At 41.8% G+C, this 20,024-nt stretch overlaps 1 protein-coding gene across 1 annotated transcript; it reads left to right on the top strand.

Annotated features, from left to right (window-relative positions):
• The first annotated feature begins 2,749 nt into the window (after positions 1–2,749).
• YWHAB (tyrosine 3-monooxygenase/tryptophan 5-monooxygenase activation protein beta) lies at positions 2,750–19,989 on the top strand. Its single transcript, XM_033094194.1, has 6 exons — positions 2,750–2,967; positions 14,655–14,957; positions 17,201–17,324; positions 18,183–18,346; positions 19,285–19,380; positions 19,683–19,989. The coding sequence occupies exons 2-6, from the start codon at positions 14,658–14,660 to the stop codon at positions 19,737–19,739; spliced, it is 741 nt and encodes a 246-aa protein (XP_032950085.1). The 5' UTR covers positions 2,750–2,967; positions 14,655–14,657; the 3' UTR covers positions 19,740–19,989.
• Positions 19,990–20,024: the final 35 nt, after the last annotated feature.

The raw sequence follows: 20,024 nt of genomic DNA, 5'->3' as shown, positions 1-20,024 counted from the left end.
TTGTTTGAAAATGGTCATAATAAAAAGCAAAAGAGAGGAAGAAAGAAGGGAAGAAGAAAGAAAGAAAGAGAGAGAGAGAGAGAAAGAAAGAAGGAGGAAGGGAAGGGAAGGGAGAGGAGGAAGGAGGGAGGGAGGAAGGGGAGAAAGAAGGACAAACTGTGGGACATTCATACAATGCCATAATATTCGGTGACAAAAAAAAACGAGCTCTTAAACAATACAGATATGGAGGAATCGTAAATCATATTGCTTTAACTCAGTCAAGGCTACATACTGTATGATTCCAACCATACAACATCTGGAAAAGGCAAAACAAAGACAGTGTAAATGAAAAGTCACTGCCAAGGGTTCGGGTGAGAGGGTGAGGTCTGAATAGTTGAAGCACACAAGATTTTTCGCACAGTGACTCTGTTCTATATGATACTGTAATGGTAGGTGCCTGACATGGTGCATTTGTCAAAATCCATAGACTAGAATGAACCCTACTGTAAACTATGGACTTTAATAATAATGTATTAATATTGGTTCATCCATTGTAACTCATGTACACTAATGTAAGGTGTTAATGGCAGGGGAGTCTGTGGGTGGGGACAGGTTGAGTCTATGGGAACTCTGTGCCATCGGATTAATTCTTCTGTAACCCTAAAACTGCTCTAAAAAAATAGTCTACTAAATTAACAAAAAATTCATTATGGAATCCAAAGCTCAACTATCACCTCTTTCAGGAAGTCCTGCCTGCTCCCCCACCACATTCCCAGGATGAGTTAGGTGCCCTTCTCCGGCTCCCATAATACCCTGGGCATATATATTCCTATGGCTGCATCTGCCACATTTGTATGTTAGTATCTCTTTGTGTCTCTGTCGGTTAATAGCTGTGGTTTGTTGACCAATGGCCTAGAATGCAGAAATGGTGAAAGCAGCTTATCCATGCAACCCGTTAGCAGGCACCCAGGGACGCCTGGCAAAGGGCACTTCTGTTCCCTCAGTACACTGCTGATGTCATCTGTGGTGTAACCATCATGAGCCCTGTGACCCACTAGGCTATTTTCTGGATGGGGGCATAAGGCACAGTCATGTTTCATGAAGGCTTATTTCAACCCGAGCAGTCTCTGGATTACTGACCTTTGGTTTGCCAAAGATAGATCCCCATGGGGAAGTTTTTGCACTGGGAAACTTTTCTGGGGTTCAAACCATCCTGTGGTTTTGATGTCACATTCGTGCTGTTTACATTACACAATGTTCAAGCTTGCTCAAGTTAAAAGGTGGTATAGCACAGGAGTGACAGGCACAAACACCTATATGACAGACAAGAAGAATGAGGAAAGCAGACTTGGTCAGGAGGGGACCCTGGCACTTTGAAAAGTCCATGTCTGACCTAGAGTAGGCAGCCACACTCCTTGCCTTCAGCAAACTGTTCCCACACACAAATGTTGCTAGACAAGGCAGAGATGCACATTTTTGTTCACACAAAAATCTCTGTCTTTAAAAACTTGGCAACTAACACACAAATGATTTAGAAATACTGGACGTTATCTTGGGAGGAGAAGGAATCATCCAATTGAATTGGGGTTTTATGATGGGGGAGAAAGAGCAGGAAAAGGGTACAGGGTAAGGGCAATCTCTGGAGAACCTTGATTGTCGCACTCAAGGGGCCTACCAATTGTCTTCTAGGTCTGTCTGACTAATCACCAAAGGATTTAAGCAAGAAAGGAACAGGATTAGAATGGCATTTTAAAAAGATCACTTTGGCAGTTGATGGAGGCAGGGCTCAGAGTAAGGTGATGAGCTAGAAGTCTATCATTAAGGTGAGTCAGGGTAAAGAAGAGGTGACAAAGGCGTCTTCACTTTGTTTTTTCTCCTACCAGATTGTAAATTCCAAGACAGCAGGGCCCCGCCTGTGGTGTTCTTGCTGTGTCTCCAACAATCAGCACACAGCCTGCTCAATAAATATTTATTGAAAGAATGAATGAAAGGGAGGGCGAGCAGGTGAGAGGCATTTTGAAGAACTGTGTTTAAGAGTCAACTGCCTTGGAAGAAACAGATCAATGTTGATAACGGTGAGTGCAGTCATGCGAGTGGGGGCTGTGGGGGCCTGTTTCCTTTCCTTAAATTTCCTCTAGGAGCTCGAAAGGGGGGTGTTCAATTACGAGATTATCAACACAGGCTTAAAAAAAGGGAAAAAGACCTTCGATCCTCATGGCCTCTTCAGTCCAAAAAAGAGGAAATGATTAGTACCTTGAAGGACTGAAGACAGGATTAAGCAAAAATTTAGGAATGAGCAATTTCTGTCCATCCCTAGATCCAGTATTTCCAAAGGACAGCGCAAAAGGGGACTGACCTCAACCTCTAACCCCATGGCGATTACTTCTAGGGTGGGGTGGGAACCGATGACCTCGGAATCTTTGGGCCTGGCCCTCTCGAGGTTTAGCCTAAACAGAGTGGGCCTCAGGCCCGCCCCACCCCAAACCTCGCCCAGTCTTCCTCGTTCCAGCACATCCCAGTTCTTGACCCTCCCCCCACCCGCCCCCTCTCCTCCTACCTCCTCTTTCCGCTCCCCCGCCCCCATTTCCGTCCCCCACCGCCCGCCTCCTCCTTGCTCGGGGCCCCGGCCCTCCGCCCTCCGGCGGCAGCCGCATCCAGGTCCCCTGCTCCGCTTCCTCCACCCTCTGTCAGCGCCCCTCTCACGCGGCCGGGGCAACCCCGTGCCCCGCTCGCCCAATGAGGAGAAGGCGCAGGGGCGGGGCGGAGCTCGGGACGGAGCGGAAGTGGTGACCGGAGCGGAAGTGGAGCTGCCGCCACCGCCGCCGCCGATTCCGGAGCCGGGGTGCCTGCTGCCGCCGCCACTGCAGCTGCCGCCGCCGCTGCCGCCGCTACCGCTGCCGCTTGAGGAGTGGGCCTGGGAAGAAAGCGGTCACCGCGCTCGGAGCTCCTCTCGCAAGCGTCTTTGCCCCCTGCAGCCCTCCCACGGTGAGTGCGGCGCGGGGTCCGCCCGTGGCCCCCGGGGGCTCAAGGCCAAAGCTCCCCCCCTCCCCGGCGGCGGCGACGACCACCAGGGCGACCCCGCGGGTGGGCTTCTAGGGTCGCGCGCACGGCCTTCTAGGCCCCGCGCGGCCGCCTGCGGCGCGGGCCTGGTCTCGCCGCGGCCCCTCCCTATTTCCGGGGCCGGGCCCTTCGCTCTCGGAGAGGCCCGGGCCGCCCTCGCCGCCTGCGGCCCTGCCCGGCGGGCGGGGTGCGGCTCCGTACCGGGCGGGAATGGGCTTCCAGCCGCGGACCTCAGGCCCTCCCTCACTGCCCAGTTTCGATCCCCGCGCGACCCCTCCCTGCTCCTCGGGCGCGGAGATCCGACCTTTTCAGCCCTGTCACCCCTGCTTATTACTTTCTGGCTTCCAGCAATTAAAATTGAACCAAAGGCCGACGAGTTCTCGAGGCCCACTGCTCCTGCTTCACTCTCCCTGGATGGGTAAGGGGTTTAACCTTGGGAGAGAGCAGAAAGCAAACCCCCTCCCACTTTGCAGTAAAGCCATTTATTTCATCATCGTTCGCTGGTTTTTGAGCCTGGCAGAATCCGAGGTTCCCTGGGAAGTCTAGGGTTGAGGTTTGAATCAAGAAAATGCATTTGTTGGAACCGGTTACTGAGTCAGGCCGGATCCCCAGGAGAAAAAATGTAAAAGGCTGAGTACCGAGTATCTTCCCACGGTATCTACCGTCATTAATGCCAGAGTCTTTTGTGTCCTCGCCCCAAATTCCCTCATGCTGTGTGTTAGTATGTTTTTAGGACTGAAATTTGCCCTGATGGCCTCTCTGGTGGTGGGGAAGAGTAGGAGTGATTTGGACCCCTTTTCTACCTAAGATGAGTACATCTTCGTCTATTGCAAATGGAGAACTCCGATGCAATGGGGTTTTCAAAGGTGGCAGTATTGGTAAGACAATTTGCCAACCTTTCTGTAAAAATCCATGTCTCTTGTCCTTGCTGTCACTGCTTTTCACTTTGGTAAGGCTAGATAGCAAGCATCAGGCTCTGGTTTGACTTGCTATGTGTGGGAGATGGAATTTGGAAAGATGATGTTATGAACACAGCAAATTAGGTGGCAGCAAGAGCCTGAACAGAAAGACGAAGCATTTGTGAGAATATAAAAATTGTCTGCATTTCTCATTGTCTTCAGTTGTTCATATGAAACCACACACATGCAGTTTATAGAACAGGACACATGGTCACGCAGCTTTTTGCATTTTCCCGTTAGAAATGTAAAAGTGTTATTTAGTTTGTAGTGATTTTTCTCCTTGAACACTTTCAGTGAACCCCATTTCTTATTTAGGAATTGTGTCTCACTTGCCTGAACCCTCATTTTTCTTGGCTCTATGTCCTTAGCAGCACACAAGATGGTGAGAGTAAAATCTGTCTGTTTCACTGGACTCAAATTAGAATTTTATGGGTAGTCTTCAAAATAGAAGGCTAATAATCCAGTAGCAAATGCTGAATTATTTTCCTGGCCCCTACTTTCCATGAGATAAGAAACCATTCACCCATCTTACAGATGGAGTCTTTGTGGGAAGTGAGGTGATTTGGCCTAGACCACACACACCTGGTTTTCAGACTGAATGTCTTCATTCATCAGTAGTAAATATTTATGGACTGTCAGTCCCTGGAGTATGGTATGGCTCCTACCCTATAATCTTCTGTGTGTTTCCCATGATGCAGTGCTTGTGTTATGTTGAAGCCATTTTAGAATTGGATCTCTTGATCAGGGAGGCAACCTCCAGAAAACCAGGCTGAGCAAATTCCCATGATGCTAGTTCCCAAGGCAGAATCTCCAGATTTTTGGGCCACTGCAAAAAGTGCGTTTTGCCCATTTGGCTGTGGATATACAAGCAGAAAGAGCACTAGACTTGGAGTCAGATCAATTTGATTCAGGTCTTGCCTGCAGCATTTTCTAGCTGTGTGATTTTGAGCATGCTGCCTAATCTCTGGTTCTTCTTTCTCTATCTATATTGTATGAAGCCTTTTTACAAACTGGAAATTGTTAAATATAAGCTTTTGATTTTGTTTTTTAATCACAGAGTTTACCATTAATGGCTTTGTTTTTTCCTCCAGTTGCATTCTGATGAGACCCAACTCCTCTGTGTACGCATGTTGCTTTTTTAAAAAATGACAGAGTATTATTATAGAACCGTATTTTGTGTATAGCATCTCTAGTCTTTCTGAGCCCATTTTCTCATGCAAATGGTAATGGCCTTTAATGAATTCTTGTGGGAAACTCAGTAATCAAATAAGGATATGGGCTGTGTACTAGGTGTTGTGTAAAGGTTATTTGACCATATAAATGGGTGTACATATACATGTATAGATAAGATATATGCATATATGCTATATAGTATGAACACATATAGAGTCTATCCATTTGTGATTTATTCGCCAACTGAGGAGGTTGCATCAAGCAATTAGTTTATAATACTAATAGCTACCACTTATGTTGCTCACTATGTGCCAAGCTGTGTTCTAAATACTTTACACATATTAATAACCCTTCATAACAAGCAATGATAGGTATGTACTGTTAGCCCCATTTTACAGATGAATAAACCAAAGCACAGAGAAGTTAAATAATTTTCTTAGGGATATACACACAGCAACGGTAAGTGCTGGAATCAGGAATCAAAAGCAGGCAGTCTGGCTCTAAAGATAGATTTCTACTCGTAGTAAAACAACATGTGTATATCTTTTGTGTGAAGATTTCATTTCATCCTTAATTTTTCTTTACATGTGTCTTTTTAAAATAAATGTGTTTGAACAGGAATTTTGGTTATTTTTGAAAATAGAATGTAATTTATTGGGGGAGAATATATTCATTCTGGCTTGTAGGGATGATACTACTTATGAAAGACCCAGGTTTTCTAGTATTTGCTTCATACTAGGGAGAAAGTTCTTCACTACTTTATGGCACGCTGTTTGATTTCTCCAATCCTAGGTTCTTCATCTAATAGGATTTAGTCAGGACCGCCGTTAATAATTATTATTTATCATACGACCTTTTATGTGGAGTTTTAGATTATATTATGTTAGGGAGGAGGAGATAAGGAATATGTCTACATAAGGAGAGAAAAAATTCTAAATTCTAACATCCTATCATGCTGCCTGCTCTTTCAGTGGCATCAAACTGAGCAGTTTTCCTTTAAATGAGGATCAGTACCTTAGAGAATGAACTAAAATTTACTTGTAAAGGAACTTTTAAGTTTCTGGGTTCCTACATTTTTCTAGGGAGAGATGACAATTCATACTAAATAGAGGGCAAGAAATTAATTGTATAATGGTAACTTTTAAGGTTTAGAACTATCTTGGTCTCCACTTGAATATGGTCCTGGTATATATATGTCGTGATGGAGAAACTAACACAGTTGGATTTGCAGGGAATTTTTCTAAGGGGAATACTTAGGAAGGAAGTACTTTGTATTTTGTGATGTATATGCTCAAAGCCAATCATCAAATCATCTTACTGCTTTCTCTGCTAAAAGATGTAATATAGATATCATTATATATTTGTAATACTTACAATGATGAAATTGATTGGCGGCCCCAAGAGAACAAGTCATTCCCAGCTGACTTCAAGTCAGTGAGATGACTTATTTTTAATCTGGCCATTCCTCTATTATGTAAGTTTGTTCCTGTATTGGTTAGTTTATTTCATTGTTTTCCTTAAGAGACCCAACAATAAAAGTTATTTCTGAATGGCCTTGACCAGGACAGAGCTTGGAGGCGACAATAAAGTAGTTGTGAGCCTTGGCCATTGTTACTGTTTGTCCGCAAACCTTACCTTAAAGCTTGTTTGACAGTCCAGTAAGTTTTGGACATACGCTGTTTTTAACTGCTTGATTTGATTTTGGTTTTTAAAGCTAGATAAATAAAGGCCAGTTCTCAAACCTCACTGTAATAACTTTTATAAATCTTCAAAAAAATTGTCCATTCTGTTTTTTCCTTAGTAAGCATTGAGAATCATAATTACTCTTTAGGAATAGTGTGAGTGCCGCAGAGAGCGTGTACCAAATATACCTGTGTGACCCTGGGTAAGTTACTCTTGGCATCTATAAAAGGGGACAATGATACCTACCTCCTAGGATGCTCAGGATTAAATGAGTGGATATAAACCCTTAGTGCTTTGCACATTTAGGCAGACCATAAGTGATGGATTTTTGTTGTTACTAAACCATTCAGCCAGCATAACTTTTTGTATAGCTAACTGATTGGACTTTAGAATAGAGGAGATGGACAGAAAGTATTCCATGGGCTTGTTGAAGCTCTGTTTGAATCTGTAAATAAAACAATTGGTAGCTGAGAAACAGTCAAAACGTACGGTGTTGTCTCCTGATTGGGGCTGAGATGGCTTTTTTTAAAAAAATAAAAAGCAACAAACGAACAAACAATTCATAGATACAGACAACAGTGTGGTGGTTTCCACAGGGGAAGAGGAGTGGGGGTAAGATGAAGAGAGTAAAGGGGGTCAAATACATGGTGACAGAAGGACATAGACTTTGGGTGGTGGGCACACAATGGAATATACAGATGGTATATTATAAAAGTGTACACCTGAAACTTACGTAATGTTATTAACCAAGGTTATCACAGTAAATTTAATTTTAAAAAAAGAATGAAAGTAGTGTAAGACCATATAAATATAGACTGTATTTTATAGGCCAGATGTGGTCTATCTACCTCTATCCACGTAGGAAATAACAGCCTATTCACTTCCTTAAAAAAGTGCATCAGTTGATCAAACAATTTCATATTCAGCGTGGCAGGCATTGTGCTACATGAGGGGCACCCACAGATAAGTCTGGGCTCCTTCCTGAAGCTCACAATCCAGTGTGGGAGCCGACAAAGGCCTTTACAGTAAACTGTGATAACTGCTCATTTAGAACTAGGCATAGGGAAGTTAACATGTACCTTTTAAAAGTCTTTAAATTAGAAGAAAGCCATCTGGATTGAAAAGAAATGAGGTAGGTAGTAAGTGTCCCTTCACTGGCTGACCATTTGTTAGACGTGTGTGCAGTATAGTACGGCTGCCATTGACTGCTTACAGGGTGCAGAGGCTGTGCTGCTAAATGTTTTGCATCATGAACAAATGTATTTGTTCCTTACAAGAACCTTAAGTAGATTTGTCTACTTAATGCATAAGAAGACAGACAGAGATGAGGTAACCTGTGGAGTTGGGGTGTGGTACTGGTAATGGGGCACTCCCATTACGTTGGTGGGCCCAAAGCTTTTGAACCCCATTCACAAGGTCGACCAATTGGGCTGTCTTGATGGATCAGAATTAGCCTATTGTCTTTTTAGATTGATCACGTAAAGCCAAGAGATCAATGTATTGTCATATCTGCTATTGATTCACATTGTGTGACCTTGAGCATATCACTTACCACCTCCATAGTTTTCGCTTTAAATTGGGCTAATTGGACATAACAATGATAGTCAACAACTGATTTGAAGGAGGGAAGGGATTTCAAATAGAAGTACGCTTTCCCTCCACAATTCCAGTTCTCTGGACGTCAGCGCTGATGACTTTGTATTTCAGACATGCTGTGTTTTATTTTCTAACAAAAGAGCCTGCAAATGTTTGAATGGAATTAAGTTTATTACAGGACTCTGAATTTTGTGTGTGGAATGGCACAGACATTTTTAGAGTGGGCGTTTTTCAGTGAGTAGTTTTCTTTAAGAGCCAGGAGTTCTTTTTCTGGGTAACACCCACTAACCACCTGGTCCCTCTGACTTCCGCAGTCCCGCCTGCAGTAGCTGGGCACCTGTTTTTCCTTCGGCAGAGTGACTCCAGAACTGTAACTTCGACTTTCTGGTGCTATGGGTGCTCTCTCTGGAATGATACGTCTGTGACTGCTATTCAGAATTTACTATCAATTCCTTATCGATGGGGACTCTTGGGACTAGATTTCTAAGATGTTCCTGTCAGTTTCCTTGCTCCAGATTGATACCTGTTCTCATTTCTTTATCCACCTTGGCCTTTGATTTCTGTTTCATCTAGAGAAACATACACGCACTTTATTCTTCCACTGTTTCCTGTGCCTACACAGAGACATAGAGTTCCCTCTTTCTCTCCTATGTATACACCCTCACCCCCCACCCCCAACCAGTAAAGCCAGTCAGGACCCAGTCACATTTAAACTAAACCTGTTTCCTCGAATTCTACCTGGTTACTTCTCTAAGAAGCTTTGTAACCCTTAGCTGTCTTCTCGTGTTCCTACCATGGAACTCCTCAATGACTAATCAAGAGTCCTTGGAAATACTGATAGTTTTTTCATTTACAGTTATTTCAACACACATTGAATTACATACATTACACTTTTGGGAACTAGTTTAAGGATATTTAAATATTAGGAGCCTTTACTCTGATCAGCACTATCTAGCCATTTTATGTATAGCATCTTATTTGATAGCTATCAGTGTCTCCTTTTAGCGTTTGAGGAAACCGTAAGTTCAGAAAAGTTATTTTTAAAATACCTGATTTTCTTTTTAGAAGCTGAGATTTATTGTGTGTAGAGCTTTCCTAATAACAGGTCCCAATCATATGTGTTTTATAGTAGAGCTTTGGTAGTGCTGACATGTGATAATAGAATCCTCATTTTAAACTTCTAACAAATTATTAAACTCAAATTGAGGGTGTTTATTTCCTTGAAAACAAAACATAGGTGAAAGTTAATACTTCTAAAAAGCCACAGGTGTTGTTATCAATGGTTTTCTTCCTTTGCAATGCTTTTTAAGAAAAATATGGATTCACAATGGATAGTCTTTTATTTTCTAATTTTACCTTATCCTTGGATGTCTGCTTCTGGCCACTGAGAAATGACCTCTCAGGATTCTGATCCTGGCTAGAAAAATACTCCTTAGGCAAAGGATTGAGAAGGAGGGGCTAGGTTGTTTCATAGATGCTCTCATTTCAGCATTTACTGTCGGATTTAGGGTTTTATTTATTTGAAGGAAATCCTATTATTTCATGGGTATCAGTAGAATTACTCTTCTTAATGTTCTTTCTTTAGGGGACATTTAACAGAAATGAAATATTGTTATTCAGCTTTTTCCTCCTTTATGTATCTTTAGCAAATACTTCTCTGACATTAAATCCCTTCTTTTGATGGCCATGTGGTCTTGGGCCATTTCTCTCTTTTAACCACCCTGCTGTTGGATATTCAGATTGTCTTCCGTAAAGTGCCGCCTCTCGCGGCCTTCAACAGCTGGACAGCCATGATGAGGTGGCTGTGCTTGAGAATTCCTGTCCTGGGGCATGTCGGCGTCTTCCTGAGCTATGCCGGGCACAAGGAAGTCCCTTGGCCCACTGCAGGTTAGACTTCCAGGCCGCTAATAAAATCATCTCCTCCGGTATCTTGATTGTGCTGCTAGTGCCAGGCCTGGTGATGAGAGACTGCAGTCTCTTAAGGCTTTTTAAGAGGCAAATAAAAACTCTTGCCGGTGTTTATCTTGGTGGAACTTCGGTTCAAAGTCTCAGAACTAAGTCCTGATTATAAACCATCACTTCTTGGCATCTCTAGAAAGTTCAGTTAGGAACTAAGGAATACTGTTAACATTTGTGTCCATTTTGAAGACATTGAAGGGTAGAGTCTTATCTAGGAACTTACCATATTCACTTCCTATACAGGATTAATCTACACTTGGCTTTTCCTTCTCCTGGCTTGCATATTTTTAAAAAAAAATCCAAGCTTACATTTTGTAGGCTAAAACAGGGATATGTAGATACTGCGAGAGGACTAATAGTTCTTCAGATTTGTTTTGCACTATGCATTTTTTTTAACAAATTTCCTTATTTACTATTCTTTAATTTCCTGCCCCTCCTCTTGATAGCACCTCTTCTGAGGTAAATGCTATTGTCTCCAATTTATAGACTGGAAGACAGATTGCACGCGCACATGCTATTGTAGTGGCAGGTACACATTGTCTTGTTGCCTTTCTGGCCAAACCTCATGTACGTAGCCTGTGTTCTTTCTCCCAGTAATGATTTGTTGAAAAAAATCATAGATGCTTATTTGACTGGCACAGTTTTAGGCATTACATGAGAAACAAATGTAAAGCTTTCCTTTGAGAACATGTACATGTGAAACTGTTTGCAAAATGGTATACTACTCACCATCTGCGCCATGGAGCACGTAGAACGTGGGCATAAAGATGCCCTAGGCTGTGTAGTGGGCTCCAAGTATATTTGGATTCGTAGGCAGAGTAGATCAGTGGGGGCTTGGGGTGGTCAGGGAACGCCTTCTAGCCCGAGACGGATGGATGGAGGTTTCATAGGCAGGAAGTAAAAAGGAGACCGATCTAAATGAAGGGTACTATAGTAATCCCCCCTTATCCTTGGGGGGCATGTTCCAAGGCGCTGCTGTAGATTCCTGAAACCGCAGATAGTACTGAACCCTGTATGTACTGTTTTTCCCTATACATGCATACTTGTGATAGTTTAATTTATAAAGTAGGCACAATAAGAAATTAATAACAGTAACTAATAATAAAATAGAGCTATTATAACAATATGCTGTAATAAAAGTTATGTGAATGTGGTCTCTGATAACCTAATAACCAAGATGGCTACTAAGTGACAAGCGGGCAGGGAGACCGCAGTTGACCGCGGGTAACTGAAACCGTGGAAAGCAAAACCGCAGATAAGGGAGGGCTACTGTACAGAAGCAATTTTATAGGGTATTCAGTGGTGTCCAGCCTGGGAGAAAGATACATGTTGGAGAATAGTGGATGAGAAAATGGAACAGGTCTGGTCTGGAGGAGCCAAGTTACGAGGGACTTTGAAAGCCAGGTAGAGTTTAGACTTGATAGAGTAGCCAAAAGAGAGTCATTGAAAGTTACTGAGTAAGGGTGGAGGCATGACTAAGTAATTTTGAAGTAGGGTTCCAAAAGTACAAGGAATAATGAGGATTTAAGGTGCTTATGAAGAATAGGTGCTTTGAATTATTTGAGAAGAGAGAACTCGACCAAAGTGGCAGTTTTACTAGTCTTTTCATTTTGGGATCTGTTCATTCACTCAGTAGATGTTTTTATTCATACCTATGTGTGTAAGGTGCTATGGGAGATAACGCCCTAAAGTAGTTTATGGTGTAGTAAGGGACTTAAGAGATACATACAAATAATTTTAGTACTCAAGACGTGATAAAACCTTAAGATAGGTATAGATACTTTGTGAGAATGTTTTCAGCTTAGAGTAGCTCTGTCCAATAGAATGCGAGTCACATGTATTATAAATTTTTCTGGTAGCTAACGTTTAAAAAGTAAAAAGAAACAAGTGAAATTAATTTTAATAATTTTTAAAAATTGAACTCCACATAGCCAAATATTACAATTTAAACATGGGATATTAGCCACGTGTGGCTAGTGGCTGTCTAATATTGGACAGCTCAGGTGTAGCAGCTTACGAAAGGCTTCATGCAGGGGGTGGTATTTGAGCTGTGCTTGGAAAGAATTTTGTATGCGGAGTAGATGGGAAAAGACATTCCAGGTAGAGGGAGTGGTTTGGTAAGCAGACACACAAAGACAGAAAAGCATACTTTATATGTAAGAAAACGGTTTCGACTGAGGTACATACTTGTGAAAGGTATGTTTGGGGAATAGTCTGGGAAAGGTAGATAGGAAAGCCTTCACTGACCGGTGGAAATCTGACTGTTACTGGCAGTCGGGGACATTAAAAATCTTTGAGCAGGAAGTGACTTGATCAGAGCTTTAAGAGTGGGTCTGATAGCAAAGGCATGAAGGGGGCTAAAGATAATGAGAGACTGAGCAGTGGAACTAGGGAAAGATCACGGATGGGAAGTTTATTGTAGATGTAGAAATAGGAACAATTTAATTTCTCCGTTGTCTGCTGCCTTCCGCCAAACTGCTGGGTGTTGTGTAACCCATTTCCTGTTGAAATCGGTCTAGCTGCTTCAAAATCTATGTTATATAAGTCAAAAGTTATGTAAGCAGTAGGCATCAGGACACTTAGCTATGGCTTTTGCTTGCTTGGTGTGTGTGCGTGCGTGCGTGCGTGTGTGTGTTTTAAACAGATGGATATTTTTCTAGGCATGTATTCAGTCTTACCATATCATGATGGTTCTCAGTCTCCAAGAGTTCTTGCAGTGATCCCAAAGAAGCTGCAAATATTGTTAGTTGGCCCCAAACCAAAAAGGTCACGTTTTATTTTGAGAAATAGGGCGTGTACATTTGGGAGGTCCCAAGGAGTGGTCAGGATTCTTCTGAGAGATCTGATTTAACTTTTAATGTTTGGGACGGGGAGGAGGCGGGGTGTATCTTAATTGGGGGGGCTAGTGGGGCCAAAGTTTCATGGCATCCTTTAGCAGTGTTGGTCCTTTGTACTTATTACTCTTTTATAATACTGCCTGGGTGGCTTAGCTCTGACTTGGCTTTTGGCCAGTACTTTCTTAATTGGAATCTTTCCTATGTAGAGTTGGACAGGTGCTATTTTATGAACTTTGGAGTGGACCACTAAGTGACTGCTAACTTTTAATTAGTTTACAGACTGGAACATTGGCTTCTTTCTGCTTCTCACTTTTATGAACAATGAAGTAGGGTTATTTAATGATGGAGATAGTGTTCTGATCTGAAAGACTTTATGGTCAAGAAAGTTAGACAATACTGAGAAGGTGGGTAATTTTAAGATGATGAAAAGTATATTTTTGATGTGCTTATTATTAGAATAGAGCTTCAGTTTCCTTAGTGGAGAATAAGAAAACAGTATACTAAGTCTCCATGGGCTGCTGTCAGGAATAAATCTCCTAATCGACGTAGAGACGCTTTGAAATTCACAGCGTTACATACAAACATCAGGCACTAATTGTGTACTTGGTGTATGCTGCAAAAGATATGAGTGTGTTCCACACTTACGCTCTCAGAGGTTAGGTTATTTGACCAAGGTTATACCACTTGTAAGTAGCAGAGCTGGTGCTAGATACAGCCAAATCGGCCTGCCCTGCATTTCTGTTATAGTATGTTCTTGAAACAAATTTAGCAAATTGCAGAAGATAATGGTAAAAATGGCGCCTAATTTTTAGGTGCCTACTGCTTGATGGGCACTGCCAAATAAAACATTAAGTCATATCTTTTAAGATTGATTGAAGCAATTAAGATGTTTTGCCATATACCATGGGGACAAAACCAGACAATTCTTGAAAAAAGTAAAGGCGCATATTTAGCATAAGTATCTAAAGAAATAGTTATGAAGCAGTGTGTATATTGCGGAGGCAGATTAGGGAAGTGGAAGAAAACAAAAAGCTCTAGAGACAGATTTGAGCTTGAGTTCCGGGCTCTACCATAGCCTGTCAGTGTTGCCCGGGGCACATTCCTTGCCTTTGCTGAACCTCCATATCTTCACCTCAGAAAAAGGAGGAAGGGACGGGTGTGAACATACCTACCCTGTAGGACTGTTGGGAAAATGAATTGACCAAAATAATAAAAAGACCTTGGCAAAGAACCAAAGTACCTAAGCCTGCAGGTATTCCTGGTGGGGTTGTTGAGGGCCTCTGGAAACAGATGTTTCACATGGAGGCATGTTTCTATCCAGATGGTTTGGAAGAGTCACACGTGCATTTCCTGGGCCCTGCAGCCTGACATTTGCTTTCTCCTTTTTCTCTTCCTCTTGTTCTAGGGAATGACCATGGATAAAAGTGAGCTGGTGCAGAAAGCCAAACTCGCCGAGCAGGCTGAGCGCTATGATGACATGGCTGCAGCCATGAAGGCAGTCACGGAGCAGGGCCACGAACTCTCCAATGAAGAGAGAAATCTGCTCTCCGTCGCCTACAAGAACGTGGTAGGCGCCCGCCGTTCCTCCTGGCGCGTCATCTCCAGCATTGAACAGAAAACAGAGAGGAATGAGAAGAAGCAGCAGATGGGCAAAGAATACCGTGAGAAGATAGAGGCAGAACTGCAGGACATCTGCAACGACGTTCTGGTGAGAGGCCAGTGTTCCCCTTCAAACACTGATTTCCAGATACTAGTAATTTAATGTACAAATGCAAACTCGCAAACCGCCTATGAGAGAGAGGTGTCTGATACCCTGGAAAGCTGCAAACCACTTGCAGCTAGTTTTTAAGCATCTGATGTGATTTTTCTCACCTCTTACTCGAACAGAGGTTGCTTATCACTTACGGAGTACTTTCCTCTCCCTTCAAAAAGACCTGTGAAAAACAGGAACATTTAGTCAACATCCCTCCATCTTTAGAAATTGAGTCCATCCAGGTAGGTAGGATTTAGACCGGTGCACCTGCAGGTAGGCTACTTTATATATTCGTCTGAATGATGATGTCATCTCCAGTAGGGGAACAGGAGCAAAAGGCTAAACTGCCTTGCGTCCTCTCCCCAGTCATTCCTGCACAGTATAGAGTCCTGTTTCTGTCTGGGAGTTAGCCGCGTTGGTCCGTTCGGGCCTGCGTTCCAAAGCCAAATCAACAGTGGTTTGGGGATCCTCCTTCCTGTTGTATAGAAGCCTCAGTCAGGTAATACATTCCTAACTGCTTTCCCTCTGGCCACCATCTTGGGTTGGTGGGGAGGGGTGCATGTCCTAGAGCAACTCATGAGCCTGTTGTGTTTCCCTCACGTCCTGAGCCCACTGGGAACTTTCTTTTTCTTCCAGGTGAAATCAGGTAAAAATGAACGGTGAGGGCTGCTTTGAAGGGAAAAGGAATTCACACTTGTGGATCTCTCTCCTCCCCTGCTGGGCTGCCTCTCCGAATTACTGTCCATGACACCTTTCTTTTGAAAACCTGTGCAAAGCTTATCAGCCATCAGTCTCCTCAGACCTAACCCATAAGGAGTTACACCCTGTCTGTCTGCCAAGGATGTTAAAATGACCACTGTCCTCGCATCTCCTCACTTTGATTGATGAAATCCCCTGATAACTAAGCTTTTGCACTGAGCTCTTTTTGTTAAACTCATGGTGTAAGATGTCATGGCTAAATCTGGTGCCTGTTGGTAATGTGGGGGTTTGTTAATGGTGCACTAATTCCTGAATGTTAGGGACATCTGGTATTCAGATGAAGTATGGCATGCATTCCGAGGGCAAGAAAGTTCCATAATTCCTGAGAATGCAGACCAGCTTTTAAGAGTATCTGAAAGAATGTGAAGAAAAGCATGGTACTTACTGCCTCTTAACCAGTTTTTCAGGATGCCACATTCTAAAACAACTCTTCGAAAATATTGCTCTGTATACGAAGCTTGGACTCCTTCAGAACTGCTTTTGTTGTAAGCATAAATGTTTAAAGGAATTTATTATTAATAATAGTAGTAGCTACTTTCTGAGTGCTTACTACGTGCCAGGCAACATGTTAAAGACTTTATGTACGTGAGCTCATTTCTCCTCATAACTACCCTAAAAGGATGGCTATTATGTTTCCCGGTTGGAGAGCTGAGGAAACTGAGGCTCAAGGTCATGAGGTCATTTGTCCAGGGTCATACAGACAGTAAGCGGCAGAGGAGGGATGTCTACCCATGTCTGATTGATTCTAAATTTAAGTTTTTTGCAGTGTTGCTCTATTTTTACCCTTTTCCTCCAAAAATGGAAAGTTTTATTTTTCTCTAATAGAAGTATTAGGTTGGTGCAAAAACAATTGCGTTTTTTGCAATTATTTTTAAACCGTTTAAACCACAATTACTTTTGCACCACCCTAATAACACAAGTTAATTTTTTTTTAAAGGAAAAGGCAGAAGAGTATAAATAAGAATCATTTCTAATCCTATCACCTAGAGAACCATTATTAACATAGTGATAAATATCCTTCCAGACTTTTCCCTCACATATTTTTGTGCATGTACACATGTATATTTTAACATTAAAATAGGATTCATGTGGTATTTATAATCTGCATTCTTTTTTTCACTGAGACTTGAGAACTTTTCCATGTTATCAGTGTAGGTTTGCATCGTCATTTTTAAGGCCCATGTGGCATTCCATTGTGTGGCTTTACTTTAATCAACCCCTTATGGATGGTCAAAGTGATTTTTATCAGAAGAAAACAGGCATCTGCTCTTATGACCTGGGCTAAAAACCACATAAAAGCTTTGGATGAAAAATAGGGTTTTTTAAATCTTCAAAAAAATTTAGAAGTGGTAGTGAGTATCTTGAATCTCTCAAACATAGTTTTAACATCTTGTAAATAATATTTCCAGATTCTTAACAGAATGTGAATCATTTTTTAGGAGCTGTTGGACAAATATCTTATTCCCAATGCTACACAACCAGAAAGTAAAGTGTTCTACTTGAAAATGAAAGGCGATTATTTTAGATATCTTTCTGAGGTGGCATCTGGAGACAATAAACAAAGTAAGTAACATTTTTGTAAAAAAGAAATTTGACCAGTAGTGGAGCCAGTCTTCCTTCCTAATAATTTTAACAGTTTTTGCTTTGTCTGTTCATGGTAGACACTAACTTCACAGTGCTCAGAATCTAAAAGACCACAGCATTGTGCTGACCTGGGACAGACGGGCTCATGGGGGCTGACACATCATAATGTAAGGGGACGATAGGGAGGGCATGAAAAGGCTGGTGCAGCAGTGCATTTAAAGAGATTTTATCTTGAGGATTATTTGAGGGTCTCTTTTTAGAGGTGAAACTTGAAAAGTTTGATAGCATGAAACCACCATAGTAAATAGTGAGGCATGTCTTTTATCATATACATGTATTACTGTGATGGTGATAATTATAGCTATGCTTTATTAAGTGCCTGCTACGTGCCACGTATTGTAGAGTCTCCTCCATTCACACACAACCCTAGGAGTTTACGTGGGAGTCTATTTTTCTGCTAAGGAAGCCAAGGCTCACGGAGGGTTTCACTTATTCCGAGACACACACCTAGTGAATAGAGTTAGGAATTCAAGTTTGGGTCTCAAAGTCCATGATCGTTCCACGAGAGCATATTGTTTTCCATGTTCTATCTTGTTTGAGGTTATTTCTGTATTTCTTAATTGCTTTATAGACTTTGTTTTCGCCCAAAGCGTTTAATATAGTACTTGGCTTAGAACAAACATTAAACAATTGATTGTTAAGCAAATGGTGGAGACACTGACCCCTCATTTGATAGGTCATTTAGTCCAGCCTAGTTTGGTAAAACAATTTAATAGCGGTCCCGTGTATGATGTAGCCTATGAAAGAACCCAACCTTTAATGTTTTTTATCTTTTAGCCACTGTGTCGAACTCCCAGCAGGCTTACCAGGAAGCATTTGAAATTAGTAAGAAAGAAATGCAGCCGACACACCCAATTCGACTTGGCCTGGCACTGAATTTCTCAGTCTTTTACTATGAGATTCTTAACTCTCCTGAGAAGGCTTGCAGCCTGGCAAAAACGGTGAGCAACACCCCCGGTGGTTTCTGATCCTAGTAAAACAGTGTTTGTGCTTTTTAATTAACTTGTTTTTATTATCTGAATGTTACTCATTGTCTTGGACTTTTTTGAAGATTTTCTGGGGATAGGAGTATATCTTTTATGAAATAAATGCAGACCTATTACTTTTAATTTCTTCTCAACGCCTGCTAATTTTTATTTTCGTGGTTTGGTTACTGTTTTTAGGGATGGCTGTGGAAAATTCAGGGTGAAGGTAGTTTGTTGTTTCTTGTCGAACTTTGGGCTGTAGGCCTCTGTGATACATTTGTGTTCCTGGTACTACGATTTGAAGTGGTGGCTGTGGAAATGAAAGAAATAGGACCATGTTTTCTACGTGTTCCGGGTTACCTCCGAATCTTCTTTTGGTAACCCAGCTGCCCTTTTTTGTATATGTTTGTAGTTATTCCACATGCACACTTTTACTTAAAATTATTTTAATTTGGAAAAAGTGTGTGAAATGAATTCTCAAAGTTCTATCACTTAATCAGATTTAGTGGTGTGAATTTCTCTTCTCCCTTTTTCCTTTGTATAACCTTTTGAGTTAGTTTTTTAAAAAAAAAAATTACTAGAAATGTCTTTGGTAATTCAAAAATTACATGAATTTGCCTAGAATGAATGGGCTGTATTAACAGTAATACCTGCTGACTTACTAGGTGAAGTTCTTACCTAGGAATTTTTGACACTGTTGGTTGGTGCTTTATAAACATTTACTATATGTTTGCTGAAACAACTGACAAACAAGATAATACTGTACAGGAGTACTGTGTAGGAAGTATAGAAGTACTGTATAGGGCTAGAGTACTGTATAGGAAGAGAAATGATTTTCACTTGTTAGCAGAAAAAATGGGCCTAACTTGGTTCAAAGAACCTGTGACTTCTTTGCTAATGGCTCTTTGTTGTAGGCATTTGATGAAGCAATTGCTGAATTGGACACACTGAATGAAGAGTCCTACAAAGACAGCACCCTGATCATGCAGTTGCTTAGGGACAATCTCACTGTGAGTACGACTGATTTCAGGGACTGCTTTCGGAGGGTTTATGGTCTGCTCACCTACCTAATAATCCATGATTACCCAAGACTCAAGAGGGGATTTGTGCCTTGTAAATACGTTCAAATTTTCAATTGTTAAATTGGTTCTAAATGAGTGCTAAAATTTTGACCTTTGCAGTCCTCACTGTCTGCAGTAATAAAGGAAGAATTTTAAACAGTTGAGTGAGTTAAAATGCCACAGACTGGGTCACCTCCCTGAGTAAGTTTTAGTAGCCCTCCTCTGATTATAGCTCTGTTTTTCTCTTGCAGCTGTGGACGTCGGAAAACCAGGGAGATGAAGGAGATGCTGGGGAGGGAGAGAACTAATGTCAGTCGTGCTTCGTGATCTGTTCAGTGTCACTCTGTACCCTCCACATACGTCCCTTTGTGCGATAAAAAAAAAAAAAGAATCGTACGTTGACTTTCGATTTTTCACAGCCTCAGCCTAGCAAAAATGGTCCATGGGATAAACAGCTGGTATTTGTATTTCAAACTCAGATTGGTCACATAAATGCCACGGCATTCTGAAGGTTTGATTTTGATTAACATTGACAGGATTACTGTGTGTTTAATTTTTTTTAAAAAAAACTGAACACTGTGATTATTGGGTTT

The sequence above is a fragment of the Rhinolophus ferrumequinum genome, chromosome 23, assembly GCF_004115265.2.
Source record: "Rhinolophus ferrumequinum isolate MPI-CBG mRhiFer1 chromosome 23, mRhiFer1_v1.p, whole genome shotgun sequence".
NCBI classification, from domain to species: Eukaryota; Metazoa; Chordata; class Mammalia; order Chiroptera; family Rhinolophidae; genus Rhinolophus; species Rhinolophus ferrumequinum.
This window is presented reverse-complemented; position numbering and strand designations above follow the sequence as displayed.

Coding starts and splice junctions, on each gene's coding strand:
- YWHAB (XM_033094194.1), top strand. CDS start 14,658: ATGACCATGGATAAAAGTGAGCTGGTGCAGAAAGCCAAACTCGCCGAG. Junction 14,958..17,200: donor ACATCTGCAACGACGTTCTG/GTGAGAGGCCAG, acceptor ATCATTTTTTAG/GAGCTGTTGGACAAATATCT. Junction 18,347..19,284: donor CTTGCAGCCTGGCAAAAACG/GTGAGCAACACC, acceptor TCTTTGTTGTAG/GCATTTGATGAAGCAATTGC.